The 26,338-nt window shown below is 39.6% G+C and overlaps 3 protein-coding genes across 3 annotated transcripts; 2 read left to right on the top strand and 1 right to left on the bottom strand.

Moving 5' to 3' along the window:
- The first annotated feature begins 1,796 nt into the window (after nt 1-1,796).
- LOC112198467 (peroxiredoxin-2F, mitochondrial) lies at nt 1,797-3,841 on the top strand. The gene is made up of 5 exons (XM_024339598.2): nt 1,797-2,071; nt 2,153-2,182; nt 2,307-2,465; nt 3,179-3,273; nt 3,517-3,841. Exons 1-5 carry the CDS (start codon nt 1,865-1,867, stop codon nt 3,620-3,622), a joined length of 597 nt encoding a protein of 198 aa, XP_024195366.1. The 5' UTR covers nt 1,797-1,864; the 3' UTR covers nt 3,623-3,841.
- A 347-nt stretch (nt 3,842-4,188) lies between these two features.
- On the bottom strand, nt 4,189-5,268 carry LOC112199344 (probable FBD-associated F-box protein At1g32375). Its single transcript, XM_024340373.1, has one exon. The coding sequence runs from the start codon at nt 5,266-5,268 to the stop codon at nt 4,189-4,191; it is 1,080 nt and encodes a 359-aa protein (XP_024196141.1).
- Nucleotides 5,269-19,616: 14,348 nt separating this feature from the next.
- Nucleotides 19,617-24,000, top strand: LOC112199343 (F-box/LRR-repeat protein At4g14103). The gene is made up of 3 exons (XM_024340372.1): nt 19,617-21,011; nt 23,171-23,230; nt 23,653-24,000. The coding sequence occupies exons 1-3, from the start codon at nt 19,617-19,619 to the stop codon at nt 23,998-24,000; spliced, it is 1,803 nt and encodes a 600-aa protein (XP_024196140.1).
- Nucleotides 24,001-26,338: the final 2,338 nt, after the last annotated feature.

Raw genomic sequence — 26,338 nt, 5'->3', positions numbered from 1 at the left:
AGGGAGGACTGTGGATTGGGTTTGGGGGAAGAGGAAAAGGGGTTTGCTTGTGTGTGTGAAGTGAATGTGGTGGTGACATGGTTGTGGGCACTTCAATTTCTGGTTCAGATGGTGGTGATGGAGATGGGGAAGGTGGAGGTGGAGGTGGAGGTGGAGGTTTATAGGACTTGCGGGGTTGCTTCCCATAACAAAATGGTGTTTGAGCTTGTGTGTTTCTTTGTAGCAAGGTAGGAGTGTTTATGTTCTAAGGCATCAGTGGGTCTATTTGTGTGAGAAGGCCAAGCAGGAGCTGGATTATAATCCTAGAAGCTTGAAGAAAGGATTATAGTCCTCGAATCTGCAAGTTGATCTGGAGAGAGAAGGAAGAACAAGATAAGAAAGGGGAGAGAGAGAGAGGAAAAAATGCTTAAAGAAAAAAAATTAATTAAGATACAAAGAGACGAAAATACCCTTTAAAATATGACAGCTGGCAGTCTCCGTAACGGAGTTAAGCGAAGTTAACGGTCCAGGTACTAATGTTGGGTCGGGTTTCAAACTTCAGGTACCAAAGTGATATATTTTTTTTGTCAGGTACTAAAGTTACTAATGGGCCAAAGGTCAGGTACTGTTTGCATTTTTTTCCCTTTAATTAATCCCAAGTTGGTGACAGCACTCAATCATGAGTGCTATTTTAGTATTTTTTTCTCTCCCTCCCTCCCTCTCTCTTTGTCTGTCCCTTCTCTTTCTTTCTCTCTCCTATTTTAAGTATTTTTTCTCCATCTCCCGTTGCAGAGAGCAGCAGCAGCCTCTTATTCTCTTAATCATTAACCATATCCTTCACAAAATCAGACATGGTCTCCTCTCTCTCTCTCTGTCCTATTTGGGTGATTTTGAGGGTGCTTTTGCGGGTGATTTTGAGGAAGCAGACGAGAAGGAAGAGGAGGAGGGAGAAGGCGGTGGTGGTTGCGAGTGGGACGAGGAGATGCGTGCGGTGGGGCTGCGGTGGCTGAGAATGACGGGGTTGGGTGATTGGGCGCATCGTGAGGAGAGGAAACTGCGTAAAGGTCGAGTCTTTGGGTGTTGGGTGTGATGTAAAGGTTGAGTCTTTGTTAATGGTGGGTTTTTTCAGAGGAGGAGGAGGAAGAAGAATAAGAAGCAAGAGGAGGAGGAACCGAAAGCTCGGATGAACCGACCCGTTTTGTGTCGGTCCGGGTTTAGGCCGGTCCCCGTTCTCTGCATCTGCAAGTACGGTCCGGGTTTAGCTTTGCCGGTTCCGGTCCTGGTCCTTGTAAAAGCAGTGCCGGTCTGGGATCGTGCCCAGCCCTACGCGATATATCTAGGTCGATGGCAGAGGCTGCAAAAAAATTCAAGCGAGGGCAAAAGCGTCACTCCACTTCAAGCCAAAACCACTGTTAAATGAACGGGAGAAATGAACACCAACCCTCCTTTTTTGAAGAAGAAGGGCTAGTGCGGTTGTCCTTAGGCCTTAATTAATGAAACTGTCGAATACAAGGGGGGGGACATAAAGCCTGAACCCTAGAGTACAATAAGCATCGAGAGGACGTCCCAAAATAATATTATGAGTCTCCAAAAAATCTATGTATTCTAACAAGCACCAACTAGCAAAGAGTACTCTACTGGCTACTCCATTTGCTTTGATATTGTGGGGACATAACGGAAAGATAACTCGAAACCGAAGCATTAGTACAAAAAGTGCAGCTTTCCTAATATGTTGCCAACCGGAATGAAGACCGGTGACACGTAGTTTCATCCTACCACTAGTATATAGTAAATAACAAATTATCGTCACCGATATACCCACTGTGTTCTAGTCTTCTAGACCAAAAAGCAAACCCAAACGAATCGAGTGAGTCAACTCAGCTCAATGGCATCTACACTTCTAAAGCGACCATCTTACTCCGCAATGAGGTCGGCCGTCGGAATCGGAGCATCCTCGCGAGCCTACGCGGCGGTGGCAGTCGGGACGGACCTAGTCTCCGCCGCACCCGATGTTTCCCTCCAGAAAGCTCGGAGCTGGGACGAGGGCGTCTCCTCCAAGTTTTCCACCACTCCTCTCAAAGACATTTTCAAAGTCTCTCTTCTCCACTACCTTTCTTCACATCTTATTTCCAACATTTTGGGTGCTCAATTTTCGTGAATTCTGTGTTTTCAGGACAAGAAAGTCGTCATCTTTGGCCTCCCTGTAAGTTGCTCTCTCTCTAATGGTTTATGTTTTGGTGCAATTTTGGTTTTTTTCTTGGCTGAGTGTTTCAACTTTGCAAGGGAATTATATAAATGGGTGTTGTTTGTGTGTGTGTGTGTGTCAGGGTGCGTATACGGGGTTTTGTTCGCAACAGCATGTGCCTAGTTACAAGAACAACATTGATAAGTTTAAAGCTAAAGGGATTGATTCTGTGATTTGTGTAGCGGTTAATGATCCCTATGTTTTGAATGGATGGGCAGATAAACTTGAAGCCAAAGATTCGGTATGTCATTTATCTAACTGCTGTTCCATCTCTTCTGGTTTCCAGAGATAAATATGTTTTCTCAATTTTCGATACCATGCTTCTTTTGTACTGAATTTGAATCCCCTTATTCTCTTTATTCGCTCTTTATTTTACTTGGGAAAGTAGTTTCTTAACTGTTAGCGTGGCCACTCATGGATCACTGGATCATTTCAATTTTTGCATTGTAGTGAGAATTATATTATGAGGAAGTATTGAGATTATCCGAGTTCCAGAGGATTTAGCTTTCCTTTATGTGTAATTTGTTTTTTATATTTTTTTTTGTAATCAGTTTTATTTAAGTACTTTAGGAAATAAGGTAACTCGTCCATAATGAGCAATTCCTTCAAAGTGTAGCAATAGTATGATTCAGTTTTTCCTTCCGTTCAAAGTTCCAAAATCATATTTTGCATGGTAGTGAATTATATTACCAGTCAGTATTGAGGTACATTGAGTTCTAAAGCAATTAGCTTTGTTTGTTCATACTTCATAGCTTCTGTTCATGTTTGAAATGTTGTTTGTCAATGTAAAGTAAACTAATTAAGGAAATAGCGTAACTTGTACATAATGCAAAACTCCTCCATAGTGTGGCAATGGTGTGATTCAATTTTTCCGCTGATGCAATAGTTAATTTTATTGTTTCCGCTTAAACTAGAGCAGCATTGTTTGACTTAGTTGAATACTTGCCTTAATAGATTGAGTTCTATGGGGATTTTGATGGGAGCTTCCACAAAAGCTTGGAGTTGGATAAAGATCTCTCTGTTGCTTTGCTTGGACCTCGTTCTCAGAGGTATAATCTCTAGTCCAGTTTGTTTGTTGTTAGAAATTAGCTGCATTGAATAATAAAAAAAAAATAGAAATATTAGATGGTCTCGGACTCATTCTATCGAAAATTTATCAACACAATCCCTCCTCATCCTCTTTTCCCTACTATTGACGGATAGAGCCACCCTCAGTCTGTCATTCTATTTGTGTTTTACTGTATGCATTCAAGTTTGTCAGTCTTGAAGATATGGTTACTCTCTTTCTGCAGATGGTCGTCATATGTGGTTGACAGGAAGGTTAAAGTTCTAAATGTTGAAGAAGCCCCATCAGACTTCAAGGTCTCTGGTGGAGATGTCATTTTGGGACAGATCTAGAGAGACAGGTTATATGAATGCTTCTGAGACATGTCATCTGTTTGCATCATTGATAACTTCAAGATCTTGTATGCTAAAAAGTACTCCTGGACCTCAGTAGTTGTTCTCCTTCAAAATAATATGCTTCCTATGGAAGCTTCAAACTACTCTCGAGTAACTTCTCTTTTGTAATGGGGCAAATGGTAAATGGCTTAACTATGATGGAAAGAGTTACCTTCACCACATCATCATATCCCAATCATGAAGAGCTAGCTCCAATAGTTCAATTGATTCAAGTTAATACCAGAAGGTAAAAGCTTAACAAGCTTGTTATACCATCAACCCCATAGTGCTTGCAGTGAGGAATAATATTTGTGGCTTCAAGTTTCATAATTCATCTTACCCCAATATCAGTATAAACAAACATTAGAATGATTAGATCGAATTTAACAAATATTGTCAAACCCACAGTTACATAATACAAAAGAAGTTCCGATCACAAATGGGCAATGACCCACAAAACAAATGGAGGGGTTTGCTCCAAGTTGGACTAATTCATAGGACTATAGGAGATGCAACATCCACACTCACAAATGACAACTACAGTTTTTGTGCCGGTCAGTCTCGCAGTTGATAATTATTTCAATCTCACAAGTCTTGGAGCATTTTTGAAACTTCAAAGCTTTCTTATGCAACTTCTCTGCTGTCATTCGACGAGTCTTAAAAAGATAACTCTCACGGGTTGAAATAGTTAACCTCCTAAGAACTTCACTATACTGCAACAAATATTTGACCACTTCAAACTCATCATCATATCCCATGAAATTAATGATAGAAATGGTCCTGAGGTGCGAGGAAACACAAATAGGAACAACCTCTGGTGGATTGAAGGGCCGGTACCCTTTCACATATTCTTGTTTACCCCATGTCCAAGTCCAAATATCCAAAACAATATCTTCCAGATTTGGTGATCTCTTGAGCAGCGCGATTACATATCCCCAATAAGAGCAACGAAACAGGCCAACCTTCAAATGCTTCAAATTATCGAAGGAAGGCAGAGAACGTGCCGAAAACACAGGAGTTAAAAGAGACAAATATTTAACACCAGAGACTCCTTCTAGCAAGGGAGGTGCGCTTTCAACACGATAAATATTCTCTCCGCTACAACCATGGATTAAATGGATCTCAGCTTTGACCATGGCTTTTGCATTGTTCGAAAAGTAGTAATTTGATAAACCAAGTTGACCTGAGACGACAAGGTTTTCAAGCTTTGGGGCATTGATAGAAAACCTGTACTTATCCGCAGCCATTAAGCTACCTAGAATTCTAAACGTTTTCAATTCTGCTGCAGGGAAATTTAGAGTATAGACATTTCCAATTCTACATACATCGATGGTCAAGTCTTCAAGCACAGGACACTTGGAAGCGAGCATTTCAAACATTGAGGCACTATCAGGCCAACCAAGTCTATAGTGGAGGGACTTGAGACTTGGAAAACAAGCTGATGCCGAAGGAGGAGGAGCAAGGTTCATACAATTTGAACTCACCTTCAAAGCCACAAGAGTTTTGCATGTGAAAAGGCTCACAGGCAATTGAAGGTCTCCCAACCTTCTAGGACCATTCTGATCAAATATATGAAGATCAAGTTCAACTATTTTATGCCTCATGGCGTCGCATATCCATCTAGAATTGCGAGACAAATGTTCATCTCCGTAATAATAGGAATTTCGACTACATAGACGAAACTTTCGGATGTTTGAAGAGGCATGCAGTGAAAGAACACCATCAACAAACTCTCCAAATTTATCACTTGAAACTATATTGTGGTCGAGGTCTAGGTTGGGAATGGAAATCCAAAGGTTATTCCATCTTTTAGACAAAATAGTGGTTTGTACGGCATCTCTCGTGGGAAGAAAAGAAAGTATGTGAGAGAGAATTCCATCCGGTAATTGACTGATCCTGTCTTGATGTCTAGCTTCCCACGCCATTCTTCTTGCCATTCTGGCCTTGTTTGCATGCTTCTGAATTCTGCGATCCATTCTTCTTTTATTTTTGCTCGTACTTTTTCTTTTCCCGTTACTACTGTTGTAAAACAGAAAAAATTTTGAGAGAGAGAGAGAAAGTTTGGACACAGAGAATCAGAATGTGTGTCTTATTCATCTCACCATGAGGAGCCTTATATAGCACTACATGGTGTACACAAAAGGGTAATGCTTAATTACAATCCAATCACTCCTACAATTACAACCTATCAATCACCAATCTATAGGGATAGGCACCTATTACTCATCATCTATTTACATGATTATCCACAAATATTTACAACACTCCCCCTTGGATATTCCATGTCAATAGTGTTGCATAGACTGAGCGCTTCTAAGTTGCCTCGTCAAAAACCTTGCCAAGTAATAAAAATCCTGTGGGAAAAAAAAACAATCTTGGTCGAAGGAGAAAAAGAGCACAACGCGCTTGAGTGTGGAGTAGCAGTATCACAGCTTTAGAGATAGGTGAAGTCTTCTTATCAGTATCATAAGTAGATAGTATGTCTACGAGAGGGATGCATTAGAGTTGCTACACCAAAACCTTGCCCGGTAAACCCAGTGGGAGAAACCCGTGGTCGAAGGGAAAAGATGAGCAAATGCATATATGTCAAATCAAAGCATCTTCAGGATGTACTATAATTGGGGTGACCATGCTAAAGATGTGCCTCGTTAAAACCTTGCCAGGTAACAAAACCCAGTGGGACAAAATAACCCTGGACGAAGGACAAAAAGAGTACACGATGGTCAAGTGGGTATGCTTCAGGATACTCCCCCTGATTTCGACTCCCCTTGAAAATTACAAGTTAAGTAATTCAAATAGTTTACGTAGACCAATATCTTGAACATGCTTCTGGAATGTATACTTTGGTAGTGACTTGGTGAGAGGTCTGAATGATTGTCTTCAGATCAAATCTGCTTAACTTCAATCTTCTAATGCTCTTGTTGTTGCTGATTGAATGAGAACTTCGGTACAATATGTTTGGTGTTGTCTCCTTTGATGAAACTTGTCTTTATCTGCTCTATGAAAACAACATTATCCTCGTAGATAATGGTTGGTTCATCAGTGGTGGAATGCAGTCCACATGTGCTTCGAACATGCTTTGTAACGGCTCTTAGCCCTGTACATACACATATTGCTTCTTGAAGAGCTAGTAGTATCTTAGCATGATTTGAAGAGATAGCAACAAGTGCCTATTTCATAGACCTCCAAGAAATTGCAGTATTCCCAGTGGTAAAGACATAACCAATTTGGGAATGTGCCTTGTGCGGGTCTGATAGATAGTCTATATCAGCATATCCAACAAGGCGAGCATCATTCTGAGGATCAAGGGGGTTTGATCCATTCCTTGATGTGTAGGGATAGAATAAGCCCATATCCGCCTTACCTCTAAGGTAGCGAAAAATGTCTTTTATGCCATTCCGGTGAAGGCGTGTTGGCGCAGAGCTATATCTAGCTAACAAGTTCACATCGAATGAGATGTCCTGTCTAGGGCATTGAGCCAAGTACAATAATGCGCCTATTGCACTTAGATATGGGACTTCTGGCACCAATATCTCTTCGTTATCATTTGCCGAACGATACGGTTCTCTTTAGACTTTAGACGACCATGGGTGTGCTTGCTTTTATCCTCATTAAAGCGTCTTAACATCTTCTGGATTGTAATTTGGTTGATGGACCAAATTTTTCATCTGCACCGTGCTCGAGCTCCAGGTCGAGACAATAATCTGTTCTCCCAAGGCCTTTCATCTCAAATTCCGACTTCAGGTGCTTTGCGGTTTCCTTGATCTCTTCAGGAGTATCGATCAAATTCATGTCATTGACATAGACCGCCACAATTCCAAACTAGGAACTTGTTTCCTTAATAAACACGCATGGGCATAGTTTATTATTCACATATCCCATCCCGATCAAATATTCACTTAGACGGTTATACCACCTCCATCTAGATTGTTTCAATCCATAAAGTGAACGCCTCAAAACTAATGGAGAGCGTGTTCCGTGGTCTAGAACTATTTGCATCGGGTATATTAAGTCCTTCAGGAACTTTTATGTATATCTCTGTATCGTGATCCCCATAGAGATAAGTTGTGACTACATTCATAAGCTGCATATTCAGTTTTTCGGAAACTACCAAACTGATAAGGTAGCGGAACGTTATGACGTCCATTACGGGAGAATACGCCTCCTCGTAATCAATCACAGGGCGTTGAGAAAATCTTTGTGCCACTAGATGAGCCTTCTGTATCACAATCTCGTTTTTCTCATTACGCTTCCTTACAAATACCCATTTAAATTCTACGGGTTTAACATGGGGAAGTGTAGGAACAACAGGTCCAAACACCTTTCTCTTTATCAAGGAATCTAATTCGACGTGGATTGCTTATTTCCTTTTTGGCCAGTCGTTTCTTCGTTGAATTTGATCAACAAAGCAAGGTTCGAGGTCATCGCATATTATAGTTTCGGTGGCCACCGCAAATACTAATATATCATCGATGATAATCTCAACCCGATTCCAAATCTCACTAAATTTACCGAGATTTCTCTATTCTCGAGAGTGGGTTCAAATGTTGAAGCGTCCCCCAACATCGTCTCTTCTAGGACAGACCCATAATCCCGATTTATCTCATGAGATGGATCAGTTTTGAGATTGCGATGTCAAGATGATTCATTTGTGCCAAGTTTACCCTCTTCTGGGGATAAGAATCCTTCGAACCTAATGGTCTACCTCACTTCAGGGCAGGGACATATGACTGGTTAGCCGCCATGGTCGTACCTCATCCATCTGGGACGACACATCCTACAGGGACGTCTATCCTTGCAGGCACATTTGCAGCATGTATATATGATCTCGTCACTTTAGCTAGATCAGAGAAAGCGTCTGGCATATTTTGGGCTACACTCTGTAGATCTAAAATTCTCCGCACTTCATTATCACATTTTGCGGTTCGGGGATCAAGATAAGACATAGTGGGGACATTCCACGTCAATTCACGTTGTTCATCAGGAACGGTAACGTTCTTATCTCCCCCTAATGGCGGGAAGACTGTCTCATCAAAGTGACAATCCGCAAATCTAGCGGTAAAGAGATCGCCTGTCAAGGGCTCGAAAGAGCACATAATGGATGGGATTCATAATCGACATGTATGCCCATCCTTTGTTGAGGACCCAATTTTGTACGTTGTGACGGCACAATTGGCAAGCGGACTGCATACCCAAATACGCGTAAGTGTGAAACATCAGGTTCGTACCCAGTCACCAACTGTAACGCGGAGTAAGGTTGGGTAGCAGTGGGCCTCAACGAGACCAACATAGCTGCATGCAAGATTGCATAGCCCCACGCAAAAACGAGGAGCTTGGTGCGCATTACCAAGATTCTATTTGCGAGACCATCTTGGGTGTAAACATAGGGAACTATATGTTCAGCATCAATCCCAAGGGATATGTAATAATCATCGAAAGATTTCGATGTAAACTCTCCGGTATTATCAAGTCTTATAGACTTTATGGGATAATCCGAGTGGTGAACCCTCAATTTCATGATCTGGGTGAGAGTTTAGCAAAAGCAGCGTTTTCTTGTGGACAATAGTGTAACATGTGATCACTTTGTCGATACATCAACCAAAACCATTAATATTTAACTGGTTCACATGGTGGTTGGATATGTCCACAAATTTCTCTTTCATTCTGTGTAGAAAAATGGTGGTGTATGTACTAGTCTTTGCATATGATGGTCTAGTATGGCACAGCGTGTCATTATATACAAGACCCTTATTCAGAAGGGGGTGCACTTGCGATGAATTGAGGATACGGTGCATCATACTTTGACCTGGGTGTCCCAAAAGGTCATGTCATAGCAAGTAGTTGCTTGAATTAGTTAGCTTCTAGCTAACAGATTTCAATTTCTCCAATGTACGCTTCTGGCCGCACACTCGGAGGTTATGCAAAGATATTCCACGCATTTTTCTCAGTGGTTTCAACGTGGTAACTGTTGGTTAGAATATCCTTAATACTCAATAACGTTCTTCTGGAACATGGAGAATATAAGGCCTCATTAATGGTAAGTTCAGTACCATTGGACAACATATAGTGGGTTTTGTCATAGCCCTCTATCAGGTTGGATTGCCCTAATACGGTTGTCACAGAGGTATGAATAGACAATAAGTTTGAAAAACATCTCCGATCTGGGAGTATGGTGTGTGTAATAGCACTTTTAACCAGACAACAAACTTCCCCACAGAATATGCCTATTCATTTATTTAATTCAATGGATCACATGTATGAATAAGTTTATTGAATTAAATATATTCGAACATAACCACATTTCTATAATCCAAACTAATTGAAAACATAAATCACCAAAATCCGAAGATGTTTCATTCATTAAGATGAAATAGATATGACACAAGGGATCAATTATACCCATGTCTTCGAGTTCTAATCCTCGGTATGTTCAGTAACTGCTTGAAAATCCGTGATCTCTAGAGTGGAATCAATAGAAAATGACCCTTTAATAAAGTTGGTATTTTGAGTTCCGCGACCGGCGTAATACTCATCTACTGCTTGGGCTATCGCACAACAGGTGCGGGACCAGCAGTCAATTCCTCCACATTGATAACAAAGATCATGCTGATTCTGGTGGCGACAGGCCGAACCAGTGTTCCTTTCAACTGAGGCTTGTTGAGTTAGGGCATCATGGTTCCCACAACGTGGGCCTTGGCCACATGGAGCTGGATTACATGCACCTTGGCCTCTTGGGACTTGGCCACATGGCTGACGGTCATATGGGTTATTTTTGTTCTGCCAATCATGTCTTGTTTCAAGCAAGAAAATGGTCATCTAATGGTGAAAGTGCTCTTCCAGAGCAACCCAAAGAGTCTGTGTATCCTCTTAATCGGGTACTTAACTTGGAGTGCTCTCTCCATATGTTTCTTTATGAACATTATGGCACTCACCTTAAAAGCCTTAGTGATGACATTGTCAATATCGATTGTTGATCTCATCTTCTTTGCAGTCAGATGAATTTTCACATCTTGAGTTCACTTTAGATAGTTTCTTCTAGAGACCTCCAAAGCAACAAATAATATTTCTTATAGGAAAGGAACAAATAATATTAGTGCTTTGGGTAATATCATCCATAAGCAAGTAATGAGAACTTCAAGTTCTATAACATGGTATGAAAAATTGGATTAGACATGTAAAATCTACTGGTTTTATCATGTGTAGTGAATTTATGAAGGAAACTTCAAGTTTCTTAAACGGCATTATCGAAACTACAAGTTCGATATATGTATGAACTACAGGTTCATTTAGAACTTCTAGTTCATTAGGTACCTGCATTTTCTACACATATATTCTAGTGCGAAAATTTAGACAAGTAACACAATAATATTGAATAAAGTAAATTGTAATAATATCTCACAAATTGGATAAATAAAAATCACAAATCAATTGAGATATTAATTGCATGCTAGTAATATAACAGATTAATTATCATGCAATTATGTAAATAAATGCTTCTGGCAATTAATTACACATATTAGATATGGAGAATCTATTTACAATATGAAATCATTTTTCCTTTTATTTTGATTCTGCTGGACCAAAAAAGGAGTGGGCTTGATAGTGAAGCCTATCGAGCTTAGTCTGCGGGCTCGTGACCTAGGCTTTCATGTGCTGGTCAAAGAGTATGTGAGGCCTGCTGGGCTGCTAGGTCCCATGGAGGGAGAGTGGGCCTGCTGGGCTCAGGTTGGTCTGCCAAAGAATGAAAAATTATTTCTCAACCCTTTCGGTAACTCCAATTGAATACGACCAGGTAAGGAAGGATGAGGTTTAGGTGGAGCGAGGCTCACTTAAGTGCACAGCCTCATTTGAACCTTACCTAGACATCGCATCCAACTGGATGAGCCTACTTTGAGAAGATTCATAACTTTTGTCATGGTAACATGTAGTGAGCTGCTATTCTGGCCTTGCAACTTGGGCCTGAGCTTCTGGCTCGAATTTGTTGTTATGACTTTGGGCTTGATTTGAGCTTCTGACTCAGGCTCTATTAATATTCACAATTATAACAAAACCAAATTCAATATATGTTATTAAATTGTAACATAAATAAATTAATGCAGCGGTTATATACCTAAGGAAATGGGTTCAAATCCCATTAATGCTTCTGGCATTATGTATAGGTAATAAATTTGGCAAATGCTTCTGGCACAATGTTTATGTAATAATCGCGTAATAATTTAGCCCATAATGCTTCTAGCATAAAGAATTATAATGGCAGATTCAAATTTGTGTAACAAAAAATTAAGCCCATAATTCTTCTATCATAATTCACGCAATAATTCAGAATTGTCTTAATGTGATAATGAAGTGATTGTGGTAATGAGCATAAATTACAATGGTAATTGCTTTGGATAAAATCAATCAAAATCAAATCACGGGTTGATCAATCACCAATTAATTGGCCTCAAATCTGCTTCTGGCATAATTAATACTAAATAGTGTTAACACATACTAACTTGCCATAGTGGTACAGCGGACAACATGTTGAGTTGGTATCTATTTTAGCTGGGTTCGACTCCCAGCAACTGCATAATCTGTTTTTTTTTTTCGTTCTTGTTGAATTGATGTTACTGATATTGATTTGGTACTACTGGACCAAGTACTACAGATATATAGTTGCAGTCCATAAATTTTTCTCTTTTCTTTTCCAATCAAGCAATCCCAAACACATGAACAAATATATACAAATACGTATACCAAGTAAATAAATCTTGTAGGATTTGCTAGGGTTCATGCATTATGGTGATTTTTCATATTCAATCAATAGGCTCAATAAGCAAGAAGTATGAATATAAAATTAGGTTTTGGAAAACATTACTTGATGAAGGACGGATAAATCTTTAGCTTATGTGTGCAGAACTGAGAAGGTTGTCTTCTCAGCCAATCCAAGAGCTATTCGCCTCTTCTGGATAGCTCCCACTTCGAATGGTGTACAGGTCTCAAAACGACTCCAATAGGGCTGAAATTTGGAGGTCAGATAGAAGAGGCAGAGACGAACAACTTTGATGAAGGAAAGATTTTGATCTGAGGTCCTCATCAAGAGGTTTCGGGGCGTGCAAACAGGCTGCAGCAGGGGGGTTTTTTTTTCTGGCTAGGGCTTGGGTTAGAGCTTCGTGCTGATAACGTGTTGTAAAACAGAAAAAAATTTAGAAAATTACATAGTAGCACATGACCAAAGATGTAAACACAGAAAACCCACTTGCAAAACGATTTATACAAATAAGGACATGAGCCCAAGCCCAAAAGCTAAATGATGCAAGCATGACTCCCAATTTTGATGTAAAATGACTAAAGTGCTGGAGTTTCATCACAATTTACAAGCATTGCCACTAACCCAAAAAGGGAAAACCTAAACCCAACGATGGAGCCAACGCCAAAACAGAAACCCCAATTTGGCAGTAGCAGAAACCCCAGCGACAGGGCCAACAACAGTAGCAACTACGATTCAAATCCGTGCTCAACTCGAATTTGGCTTCAATGGAGGTCGATAAGGTAAGCCTTTATTCCAATTTCGCTGCCTTCGTTTATGTTTCTTCGGGTTTCGGGTAGTTGGCTTGGATGTGAAGATTTGAGTTGCAATCTTTGAGTTGGGTTTTGGTTTTCAGCTGCATTTGGTAGTTTCAGAGTGGAAATTTGCTTGATTTTGCTATTTTCTTTGATGGTGGAGATTTCAGTTCTCAAGTTTTGGGTTTTGTTCAGAATTTTGGAAAGAGGGGTACTTGAAGTGGGCAGTGGACTTGTTGGCTGAAAAGAGGTTTATGTGAGTTGGTTTTTGAATCATCTTGATAAATTTGTATGTGGGTGGTTCCTGTTTTGTTTATGTTGTTATGTATGATGTTGATTTGAATTAGTTTCGTGATGATTTTCATGGATTCTGTTTTCATGTATCATCAGCTGCTTGGAAGTGAATCAGTTTATTGTGTGTGATATTGGAATTGATGCTTACCTTCGGCTTCTAGTGGAAGGTTACTGAGACTCTAATTCAAGTGTTTATGTAATTAAGATATAAATGTCTGATTTTTGTGAATTGAGGATTCTAGATTCTAGATACTTAAATCGGAGGAGTTTCCAATTTTTTGTTGTTTGCTTATTTGTTTAATGTTCATGGATTGGCTTCTTAAGAATTATATGGAACTGTGGGTTTCTGAATGGTTGAATATGCACAAGGTGCAAGTTTATCATTTGAGTTACTGTATTCTTCCTTCTATGGCTACTTAATTTTTCCAAGATTGAATTTGAGCTTTTTGTGTTTAATGTTTTTGTGGTAGTCATCCATATAGGTCTTTTGGTATGAAGATATTAGTATGAATCTGTGAAAGATCAAATCAACTTGTATTCATTGATTTGCTATCCCAATAACGATTCTACTCTCTCTCTCTCTGCCTGCATTAATCTGGTGGGGTGCTATACTCTCTATACTCCCCTCATCAAGAGTAGTATCTAACTTGAAGTGTTTTTGGATTTTTTGCAGTTGCCACTCCGAAACAAATTAGAGAAATTATGCAGGTTGATGGCCTGACGAAACACTACAATAGGCAATTTCAGTTATAATTTGGATGTTATTAGTGTTGTTTTTGGATTACTGTGAATTGATTTCATGGATCTTTATGGCTTTTCTCTTTTGGGTGGGAATGAGTTTTTGGGAATTTTGGATTCTATCTAATTATGGCAGTTTCAGTTATAATTTGTTTATTTGTTTAATACTTTTACTGGGTGGGTGTGGTCTTTTGAGAATACAGAGCATCATTTTCATTCCAACCCTGTTTTGGAAATTATTGCCCCCAAAGTTCATTCCAACCCTGTTTTTGAAATTATTTTCATTCTTCACAGTCTTATTTAACATATCACTTTTGCTCTATTGCAAATGGTAGAAAGTTTCAGTCTTTCTAACCATGATAAAAGTTATTCTTGATCTCCTACTATTCAAATTGAATTGATATGCTACTATATAGTTTATAGTTTATGTCAATGATATGCTCTGCTACTGTTCAGTGATATGATTTGTTATTTAGTTATCGGCTACTATCAATGATATGATCTGCTACTGTTCAAATTGAAATGATCTAATTACTCCTTTTACTGCTACTGCTAATGCTCCTGCTCCTGCTATTGCTCGTGCTAGAGTATGAGTGCAACGAGTGAAGTAATGAGATTGGACGAGTGCAGTAGCAGGATTAAGCGATGACACGAGTGCAGTAGCAGGACAAGAATACAAGTGCAGTAGCAGAATTGGACGAGTATGAGTGCAGCGAGTGCAGTAGTGATATTGGACGAGTGCAGTAGCAGGATTAAGCGATAACGAGTGCAGTAGCAGGACAAGAGTATAAGTGCAGTAGCAGGACTGGGCGAGTGCAATAGCAGGACAAGAGTATAAGTGCAGTAGCAGGACTGGACGAGTGCAGTAGCAGGATTAGGCGATGATGAGTGCAGTAGCAGAACATGAGTAGCAGAACTTGAGTAGCAGAACTGGACACGAGTACAAGTGCAGTAGTAGAACTTGACAAGTATGAGTGCAGCAAGTGCAGTAGCAGGATTGGACGAGTGCAATAGTAGGATTAGGCGATGAGACGAGAGTAGTAGGAGAGTGAGGTCTGAGATTCTTTCTCTTAGCAACGTGTAGAAGAATTTTTTTTTTTTTTTTTTTTTTTTTTTGCTTTTGAGAACTAACATAAATGGATTATTCCCATAAAAAAAAAAGTAATATAAACAGATTATTCTCAGAAAAAAAAAAAAAAAAAAAAAAAAAAAAAAAAAAGTAGCATAAAGGGATTATTCTCAGAAAAAGTATAAAAAAAAAAGTAATATAAAGGGATTAGAAGTCAAAATGAGTAGTTAAGGGAAAGAAAAAAAAGTAACATAAACGGATTATTCTCAAGGAAAAAAAAAGGTAACATAAAAGGATTATTCTCGGAAAAAAAAAAGTAATATAAAGGGATTAGAAGTCAAAAGGAATAGTTAAGGGTAAAAAAGTAAATTAACTCATGACACGTGGCAAGTGGAGAGCAGATTGTCCTTATTTGTAAGATTTTATAAGATATTACAAGTCAAAACAAGTAGTTAAGGGTAAAAAAGTAAATTAACTCATGACATGTGGCAAGTGAGGAGCATATTGTCCTTAAGTGTAAACTTTTGTCCTTAAATGTTCAAAACCAAATGTTGTGGAGTTTTTTGTGTTTTGAAATCCTATCAAGGGGGTATATGTAGTTTGCTAAAAAAAATTTGAGAGCGAGAGAGAGAGAGAGAGAGAGTTTGGACACAGAGAATCAGAATGTGTGTCTTATTCATCTCACCATGAGGAGCCTTATATAGCACTACATGGTGTACACAAAAGGGTAATGCTTAATTACAATCCAATCACTCCTACAATTACAACCTATCAATCACCAATCTATAGGGATAGGCACCTATTACTCATCATCTATTTACATGATTATCCACAAATATTTACAACAACTACAAGTACTCTACCAGTCTTATATATACACTTGGTCGATGGCTTTCTACAATTCCATAGTGGATTGGGTTTTTAGGCTGTTATTTTAGGGATAGGAAAACAGCCTTCTAATGTATCGGAAGCCAAAGCAGCATGGTAGTAGGAAACCATCCACCACAAGAAAAGGAACAAGTCTATCTATATACGACTCGAGAATTAATATCTCAAGGCTGTGGCTGTATTCTTATTTTGCCCTATTCTCTCCTCTCTGCATCACCATAACACACGATTTTTTCTTATAAATCTGATTTGTTACAATTGCTACTGTACCCAGTGTCCAATTTGAATGTAGAAACAACAAATAGGGTCGCATCAATTCAAAGACGTCGTATAGTAATCTGGATATACGAGTCTTATTAAACCATTTGATGTTAGTTGTTAGTGATTGATAGAGCTGAGTACTACTTTACCAACTTAATCAATGTTAATGAATATGATCGAGTATATATATATCACTTGCAATTCTAGTACCTGTAAAGACTTCCTCGGGTTGTTTCATTGATTCGCACACATATTTATGATGCTGAAATAATACTAGGCCAGAGCAATCAGTTATTTGCACATCCTGAAGAGAGGTGCAAAATTGGAGCCCACTTGGTAGGCTTAATAATCTCTGACAAGAAAAGGTCCTCAACCTCCGGAGAGATGTGATGCCCTGGGTGATTGGAATTGATGTTAGATTATCACATCCCCATAGCTCCAATTCCTCAATAGAGGCGCAGTGTTGAGCCACTTCCTAGGCTTGATATCTCTGACACCATTGGATATTCAATCTCCGGAGAGACGGCGTTCCCTGTGCGGTTGGACTTATATATTGACATCAGATTAGGGCAATGACGTATAACCAACTCCTGAAGAGAGGTGCAGTAATCGAGCCCAACCTCTAGCCTTGATAATCCCTCACACCTATAGATCTTCAATTTACGAAGAGATGCAATGCCCTGTGTGATCCGAATCGACTCTAGGCTGGCACAACCATCTATCCTCAACTCCTCAAGAAGAGGGAGCGTGTCCAGCCCATCAGGAAAATGCCTAGTTGCTTACAATTGATAACAATCAGTGATCGAAGAGATGTGCAAAAACCAGATACATGGGGAGCAATACAAGTTAACTCACCACAATCACGTATCTCCAAATATTTGAGACTCTTGTTCTTCTTCAACATCCCTTCCGGCTTTTTTTTTTCCTCCTGTTTTTGTTGCCATACGCCTATACTACAACTCTACGTGTCTTCTTCATACTACTAGTTCGATGGCTTTTTACAAGTAATTGATCAGGCTGTTATTTTAGGGATAGGAATTCAAAGCTTCTTGTTTTTATGGTACTAGGAATCCATTTGTGTGTGTATCTTGAACTTAGTTTCCCAACTTCATCCTTGGATAGTTGCATGTTAAATTCTTATTAGTATTTGATTCTTCTAACCAGTTCAATACACACACAAACACATATTGTTTTTAGATTTTGCAAGTTACTTGGATTACCCAAAAATCGTTCTGCCTGTTTGACATGAAAGACAAATCCAATTATATATCTTTCCATTTCAGGTTGCAGAGCTCTTGATTCAAATGCATTTCTATAATAGATTTTTTGAAGAAAAGATAATTTCATTTTTTATCCATGGTCAAAAGGCACGTGTATCAGATGCTGTCTTATACCAAAATCATAAATGGCACAAGCTGCCAAGCAAAATATAGGTGACCCTCACTGTTAACACTTACGCTCTACTATTGGGCCTAAAACAAAGAAAACAAATCCTCACTACCTACCTCTCTTTGAACAGTAACCTAGTCGCCTAGAGACCTCAATTAGTGTACAACTAGAGGAACTAAGATGCTAGCAGTAAAAGACCGTACTTCTAGTGTTAGACATAGAGGATTAGAGGGACATCTCACTCCCCCTGCAAAAAAACAATTGCCAAGCTGCTGAGTAATGGATGAGGGTGTCAAGGCACCCTCCATATATGCCCAGCTAGCAAATGGGTCAAAGACCCTACAATCTCCTTGTAACCCATTTCTAGAGCAAAGCCGAAGAGCCCAAGCCTAGAGATGGAAGAAGGAGAAGCAGCCCATAAGCTCCATCACCTCGTCGGGAGGTCTTCCTCCCCAGTAGGACATCGTCGGCGACAGACTCTGCAAGCAGATGTCTGATGAGCCTAGAATACCGCTGCTGTGATCGACAACGAGGTTGGACTTCAACCACCGACTCCGCGGCTGGAAATGACTAAGAACCATCAAGAAAATGATGATTGATAATATTGGGAACGATAACTACGCCACTGAAATTGAAACGAGGACGCCGTTGGGATGACTCGCGTTGCAATTGAGAATGACAACTAGAAGACTCGCGTCACTGGGATAGGCTCGCGCCGCTGGGGTGGAGCCAAGTGCCGTTGTAATGGAGAAGAAAACCTTGTGCAGCTAGGGTTTTGGCCGCCTTTTTATTGCCTCTGAGAGTCTGTCCGCATTTCTATGATACATCAATTGTGAATTGTTTACTTAATTCCAAATAGGACTCTTTCCTATATTAAATTTGGTTAAGTTAGCCATGATATCAGTAACTATGGATTATGGCATTTTTGCACAGTAAGCCAAGCTTGAAAGTAGTCAAGGCCATCTTGAACATAATTAATTAAGCTTCTCGACCTAGCCAAATCAAGTCAAGCATTATGCTCAGTGATGCTTAGTTTGGTTCTGCTCTCTGAGTCACATTACTGTGGGTAGATGCCTAGTTACTTCTCCCTTAATGTCTTTTCTAGAGTCTTTCAAATTAGAGTGTTCTAGCTCTTTAATTTATTGGAAGCATAGCTTCATGTTATAAGAAACCTTCTGCCACAAGGAAAAAGGGAACAAGACTTATAAAACACTCTTTTCTATTTTTTTTTTTTTGAATGTAAACGTCAATAAATAACTTAAGACATTATAATTTTTTTATTACAATTAAAAATGTACAACAACTAGTCATCAGGTAAGAGATTTTTTTAGTTTTTTTATATTTACTTTTTCTTTTCTTTTTTAACATCAATTGTTCATTTTCTCGTTTGATCAAAACAATATGACAAACCGAATTCATGTTCATAAATCTATATAGATCGCAGGCCTCCTCGTGGCCTTCATTTTCGTCAAGCAGATCAGATTGGAGGTGGAGGCTGAAAATTTTTTTTTTTTTTTAGGATGTGAAGTTAGGTAAAATAGTGCTTCAAATTGGGATGTGACATGTGTATTATGTTGGTTCCAGAAAATTGCTTCATTTGATTGGGCTGTTAGGGTTAGGGCTTCTATTTCGGTGATAAGAACATATTGGGCCGATGGGGTGCTTTAATTTCATTAGTTCCAAATGTTAATAGCAAACCTTCCGCCACAACTCTTTAAGAATCGCCTCGATATCGTATGTAGCAAAACCTAATCGCTGCGAGAGGAACCAATGGATTCGAAATCAAAACGTCCAGAAGGAGCTGAAGATAGGATCAGCCAATTACAGGACGATATTCTTGTGCATATACTATCCTATATTCCGACGGTCTATTCTGTTCGAACCATGGTTTTGTCTAAAAGATGGAACAACTTATGGACCTTCGTCCCCAGCCTACACTTCGACCAACTAGATAATCGCATAGGACATTATCGAACTTGGTATACTTTTGATGATTTTGCGAAGTTTGTTGATGGTGCACTCTCGTTACACAACTCGTCGACAATCAGAAAATTTCGTCTTCATATTGGACGCATTCAGCTTATTCGAGAGGAAGGTGTTTCTCGCATTCGTGACTGGATATGCACTGCCATGAGGCATGAGGTCTGTGAATTTGATCTTTATTTTTGCCCTAATTATCAGTTGAGAGAGAAGATAGAGTTGAATCTGCCTCAAAGAGTTTTCTTGTGCAAAACTCTGGAGGTTTTGAAGGTACATTCAAATTGTATCAACTATCCTCCTACTAAACCAGGTTACTTTCCAAGCCTCAAGTTCGCCAAAGTTACCGCAGAACATGGAGATAATTCCTCAATGGGAGAACTTTTTTGTAACTGCCCTGTACTTGAAGAGTTGTCTATCGATGCCCATCTTATGAAAAAAGATGTCAAAATCTGGATCTCTGCACCTGAATTGAAAACTTTAAGGACTAGAATTCTTGTAAATGATGATGAACGAAAGGTGAAAGGGATTTCTATCAATGCTCCAAAGCTTGAAAACCTTTTTGTCTACACTGATTTGACAAGATATATCTTGCGGAATGCAAAATCCCTCGTCAAAGCCAACATAGAACTCACAGATTTCGAAGAAAATTTGAGTCCAGAGCTTTTGAACCGTGCAACTGCTTTACTTGCAGGAGTTTCCAGTGTTGAATATTTGCATATATCAGGTCCTAATTATGTGGCATGTTCACTGCCTAATTTCTGTAATTTGAAGCAATTGAAGCTCATTCTTTTTGGGTGCTCTTATTTGGAATATGTAATGGAGTTGCTCAAGCGATCACCTAAGCTTGAAGATCTTGTCTTAGATATTGATGTCCGCTCATGGTATCGTGAAGAATATGTCGAAGGATACGAGCCCTTCAAGCCACCAGAGATTGTGCCTATTTGTGTGGTGTCCCACCTTAAGACTGTTTCCATTACTCACATCACGGGACATGATGATCAGTTAGGTGTGGTAAAGTATTTGTTAAAGTATGGTCAAGTTCTGAGGAATATGACTATATTCACCTGTGGTGCTCTTCTTTTTAAGACTAGTCATATCACAGAAGAGAAGTTCCAGAGGAAAATTTTGAAGTATCACAAGAGTTCAAACACTTGTGAGGTTGAAGTTAAGTTTGAAAATAAGGGGGTAGTTTCAAAATATTGTTTCCCCTGTGGAAGCAGCAACCTCCACCTAGATCAAAGATATCGAAGATAATTTTTTTTTTTTGCCCTTTCAGAAAGAATCATCGTTAGAGTTTGAATTCAGCTTGTTTCACTTCAATGTTCGTCATTGAATGTAGTTTCCAGGCCAGCTCCAATGGAACTCTAATCTTACGAGAAATTTTCCTCTAAACTGTTACATATGCATTTGGGCGGTTGGAAGTCTTTTGTAAAGAAGTTGAAATTAAACACACACGCACACGCACATCTATATATGCAATGGGAATAATATATATATATATATATATATATATATATATATCCACTGCGGACGTCAGCAGTTTTTCTTAGGTACAGATTTCCAGTTTTTACCCATCGATCATATTTTCACATCTTAACCGTTCAGTTTTTAGGTCCTAATGTGTAGATCATCTCTACAAATTGATGATCGTTAAGGCATTCAAAACTGCAATTTACCATTATAAACACGAACGGTTCCGGTTCGACAGATTCGGTTCGTTCGCGTAAATTGCAGTTTTGAATGCCTTAACGATCATCAATTTGGCTGAAAATTTGTAGAGATGATCTATACATTTGGACCTAAAAACTGAACGGTTAAGATGTGAAAATATGATCGAAAAGTGGGTCAAATATGGAAATCCGTACCTTTTTGCTTAGGTGCGTATATCCTCACCTAAGCAAGGTTGTGTATATATATATGGCATACATTTCTGTTGTATCACTAATATTAATTCCAGTCTCCTCTGCTCTGATATCAATTGCCCTGTCCAAAAGATTCCATATAATTGTATCCAGACCCGGCCTTGCCCAAGGGCAACCTTGGCGACAGCCCAGGGCCCAAGGGAAGGTGGGGCACCACACACACACATATATATATTATATAATTTTCAATAATATATGCTGCAGAATATTTAAAAAGAAAAATTATTCCAGAATTTTAGATGCAATAATTGTGTGTTTTCTTATCCTCATTCTTCTACTATTGAAGTAATCGAGAACTGTAAAAAGTCAAGCACCATTATAATAGAGTCTCTCACTCTCTCCAAAATATTGAAATCAAACGAATTTCTCTTTAAATTTGGGGTTTCAATGGTTATTCAATCCCTCAATTCATTTTCATCATTTGTCCCTCTAGTCTTTCTCCTATATGTTTTTCTTCTCCCAATCTTTCTCCTCTCTATTTTTTTAGTTCTTCTAAGGTGATTAGCTAGACAAATTTTTTGATATTCCATGATGCAGGTTGAAGTATATATCAAAATAGGTATTGGGTGTTCTTCAATTTTGAAATTATGAATAGTAGAAGTTATATTTCTTGTTTTTGTGGTTATAATAATTATTCTAAAAACTTGTTAATTCATAACTTTACGGAGCCAAATTAATCTCAGAATCATCATCAAAAAATTCTCCAGACCAGCCCCAGACACCAAAAAAAGAAAAATAATTCACCCTGGGCATCAAGAACCTCAGGACTGGCCCTGATTGTATCATATATTACATTGGAATTCTTTATTTAATTAGTCTAAACAGGTTGAAAGTACATGCATATAATGTTGTTACTAGAGAATGAAAGTGGATATATATCGTAGCTCAATCTGTATCCATTACTGGCATAGTTATTAATGCTGGAATTGAGGGAGGAGAAGCAACACCAGGTGCACGAGACAGGGGAAGTGGATTCTGAGAGAACAAGGAAGTCAAATACTGTCAAAGCACCATTGCCTAAGCTGGTCGCTGTTGCAGTCATTGGTTGAGACTCTTTTGCATTCTGTCATCATGGAAAAAATATGAGTGGCTCACAAGCTGAGTACAAGGCAAAGGCGGGCTGACAATTCATAGATATTGAGAAAATTGGAATGAGGCTAAGCAGCCCAACTCTGCCATTAGAAAATGTGCATGCAGGTTATTAAGACACTGGGGGAAGAAGATTGCTGCATTTTGTGCCAAATGATGGTCGATTAAATTACATCGAAGAGAATCACGAGGTGTTGATCGCCGGATTTGGACATAAAGGCCATGATGTACGCTGGTGATATTCCTGGAATTAGGTAGGTAGTACAGGTTTCAGGCGTCTCTCGTATAAGTGATGTTTCATCTGTCATGTGCTACTAAAATGTTTTGATTTAGATAAATTTTGTCATCAACGAGAGTAATGACTTCGATGTCATAATCGAGGCCTGGCAACAGGTAACTTGAGTGTATCGAGGTGGTCCTATGTGTGTGGCTAATACATGCCTGAGGATTAGCATGCGAAGCAGCGCCTTTTCAAGTGCTTGCAACGCCATGCAAAGTTCATCCTGGAGGGGCTTCACAAATGCTGAGAGAGCGAACTGCAAGAGTTTCTCATCTTTACTAAAGACCTCTCATTGCAAACGGAGTAGTTCAAAAACTGCCATGGAAAACTTGCAGCCCCGAAAAATGTGACTTGAACTCTTCACGTCTCTAACGCCAGAAATGAGATATGCACACCATCAGGGGGAGTGAATTCATTAGCCTGCTGATATCAATCGCCTGCCCTACACCCGCATGCAGGTAAGTCGGTGTAAGATTGTAAAAACTAATTTAGTAGCTCTTCTTATCTTTTATTCACTTTTTGATCACGTCATCAGTACTTACGAGTCTTCTTAGCTCCGAGATTCCAGGGAAGCCTTTTAGGGTTTTGGAAATTGCAAAGAACAGCTTACTGCCTGTCCGGCGGCGCCCCCACGTCGACTGTGGGTTCCGGCCTCATAGACGAGTGGCGGGTGTTGTCGAACGGGATCGTGAGGGCTCAGGGCTCCTTATCTGGTTTAGGCTTCGTCTTTCCGGGTTGTATACGACATTTCTTTCTTCTCGGGAGGCAGCGCAGGAGTGCAGGATGGGTGGTTGGTATTCGACGCAGGCTTGGAGCAGGTGGCCTGTGGCCAGATCGTGGCGGCGGTATGCCATGGATTGTATGGCGCTGGCTATCTCTCTGAGATGGGTCGATAGGAGGATCAAGCGGACGGACAAGGTAGGGCGGCAAGGCATGGTGAGTTTCTTGCTGGATCTTGGTATGGACTCGTCGGGATCTGGGTTTAATTCTGGTTTCGGCCGACAACAGTTGAGGTCGGCGTGGCTTGCTGTGCGAACTGTGTCTTTCCGGCGATGTGAGTTCGACGGGGCAGCGCTATGGAGGTGGATTGCCGGCGGGCCACCTGAGGAGAAGGAAGACGGTTGGTGGGGCTGTTTCATGTTTTTATTTAGAGTAAGTGTTTTGGTTAGGTTTTTTATTAGGGTTTTGGTTAGGTCTTTCTGGTCATTCGCATGTCCCTACTCTGTTGAGCTAGGGTTTGGTCAATTTGAGGTGCCATGGATGTGGTATCATTCCTGGGGACGAATTGGTTTAATTTCGGTGTTATCTTATGGTCAACAGAGTAGGTGTTATCTGACGAGCGATCCTTGCACGTGGTCTGGTATCTTTGGGACACGGTGTGGAAGAGGGCGTTGGTTTTTTTGGTGATTGTCCATGAGGTGGTATCAAGATTCTCGGGATTTCTTGTAGCCCGAGAGGTTTGGCATTCTAGGTGGTTAGGGGTTGGGCCCTTTCGGCTCATGGAGGTCATTCTTGATGACGGACCCATAACTGGTTTAGGTTTTAGGGAGGAGATGAATTCCACACTCTCCACCACCGTTCATTCCTGTATGGTATAATTTTGGTTATTATCAATAAATATTTCTTATTCTCAAAAAAAAAAAAAAAAAAAAAAGATCACGTCAGTACTTTTGCACAAAACCAATTTAGACAATGAAGCAAAGTAAGACTACATTATAAAACGAGTTAACCAGTCAAGGCAACTAGTATACATGGGAATTCCTTATGAATCCATTTGCCCCAGAATACATTGCAACTAGGCACTTATAGTGCTGTGGGCACATAACTCATCCACATGGAATAACAAAGGGTTCTTTTGTTTTGCCTAAATAGGCAATGCAGGACTCAAAGACAAATTTGATTTCATATCCATATTCTGATAGGATTCCTTGTAATATTCGATTTAGATTCTATGTGATCTTGTACTCTTACCTCTGTGTATAAAAGGTAACAATAAGAAGCACACAACTTAGAATTGAGAGAGACTCGACAACTCTACTAGGAAACCTTCTGCCACAAACTCTCTGTAAGAATCGCCTTGTTGCAAAACCTAAACGTTGCGAGAGGAACTAATGGATTCGAAATCAAAACGTAGAAAAATAACCGAAGATAGGATCAGCCAATTACCGCACGATATTCGTGTTCATATACTATCCTATATTCCGACGGTGTATTCAGTTCGAACCACGGTTTTGTCTAAAAGATGGAACAACTTATGGACCTTCGTCCCCACCCTAGACTTGGACCAACAAGATTATTCCAAAGAACACGGTCATCGAACTCGGAATAGTTTTGATAAATTTGCCAAGTTTGTTGATGGTGCACTTTCATTACACAACTCATCAACGATCAGAAAGTTTCGTCTTCATATTCATACCAATTCTCATTATCATCTCCAAGAGACAGATTTTTCTCGCATTCGAAATTGGATATCCACTGCCATGCGGTATGAGGTTTCTGAACTTGAACTTTCTTTTTCCCCTAATCAGGGCCGCGGAGAGGAGATAGAGTTGAAACTGCCTCGAAGAGTTTTCTCGTGCAAAACTCTGGCGGTTTTGAAGGTAGATTCAAATTGTATTACCTATCCTCCTACTAATCCAGGTTGTTTTCCTAGCCTCAAGTTCGCCGATATTAAAGCAACAAATAGAGATAATTCCTCAATGAGAGAACTTTTTTGCAACTGCCCTGTACTTGAAGAGTTGCGTATTGATGCAAATCGCTACAAGAATGATACCGAATTGAGCATCTCTGCACCTGAATTACGAACTTTAAGAACAAGCATTTCTGTAGATATTTCTATCAATGCCCCAAAGCTTGAAAACCTTGTTGTCTATAGCAGTGGTTTTACAAAATATATCTTGCAGAATGCAAAATGCCTAGTCAAAGCCAACATAAAACACATAGGTTATATTGAAAAAAATTTGAGTCCAGACCTTCTGAACCGTGCAACTGCTTTACTTGCAGGAGTTTCCAGTGTTGAGTATTTGCATATATCAGGTCCTAATTTAGTGGAATGTTCACTGCCAAATTTTAGTAATTTGAAGCAATTGAAACTCATTCTTTTTGGTTGCTCTTATTTGGAATATTTAATGGAGTTGCTCAAGCGGTCACCTAAGCTTGAAGATCTGGTCTTAGATATCGATATCCGCTCATGGTATGATGAAAAATATGTCGAAGGATAC

Source organism: Rosa chinensis, chromosome 4 (assembly GCF_002994745.2).
Source record: "Rosa chinensis cultivar Old Blush chromosome 4, RchiOBHm-V2, whole genome shotgun sequence".
Taxonomy (NCBI): domain Eukaryota; kingdom Viridiplantae; phylum Streptophyta; class Magnoliopsida; order Rosales; family Rosaceae; genus Rosa; species Rosa chinensis.
Note: the sequence above shows the minus strand (reverse complement) of the source record. Positions and strands in the feature narration are given on the sequence as shown.

Coding starts and splice junctions, on each gene's coding strand:
- LOC112198467 (XM_024339598.2), top strand. CDS start 1,865: ATGGCATCTACACTTCTAAAGCGACCATCTTACTCCGCAATGAGGTCG. Junction 2,072..2,152: donor CTCTCAAAGACATTTTCAAA/GTCTCTCTTCTC, acceptor CTGTGTTTTCAG/GACAAGAAAGTCGTCATCTT. Junction 2,183..2,306: donor TCGTCATCTTTGGCCTCCCT/GTAAGTTGCTCT, acceptor TGTGTGTGTCAG/GGTGCGTATACGGGGTTTTG.
- LOC112199344 (XM_024340373.1), bottom strand. CDS start 5,268: ATGAGGCATAAAATAGTTGAACTTGATCTTCATATATTTGATCAGAAT.
- LOC112199343 (XM_024340372.1), top strand. CDS start 19,617: ATGGATTCGAAATCAAAACGTCCAGAAGGAGCTGAAGATAGGATCAGC. Junction 21,012..23,170: donor TTAAGTTTGAAAATAAGGGG/GTAGTTTCAAAA, acceptor GTTTTGATTTAG/ATAAATTTTGTCATCAACGA. Junction 23,231..23,652: donor TAATCGAGGCCTGGCAACAG/GTAACTTGAGTG, acceptor TCACGTCATCAG/TACTTACGAGTCTTCTTAGC.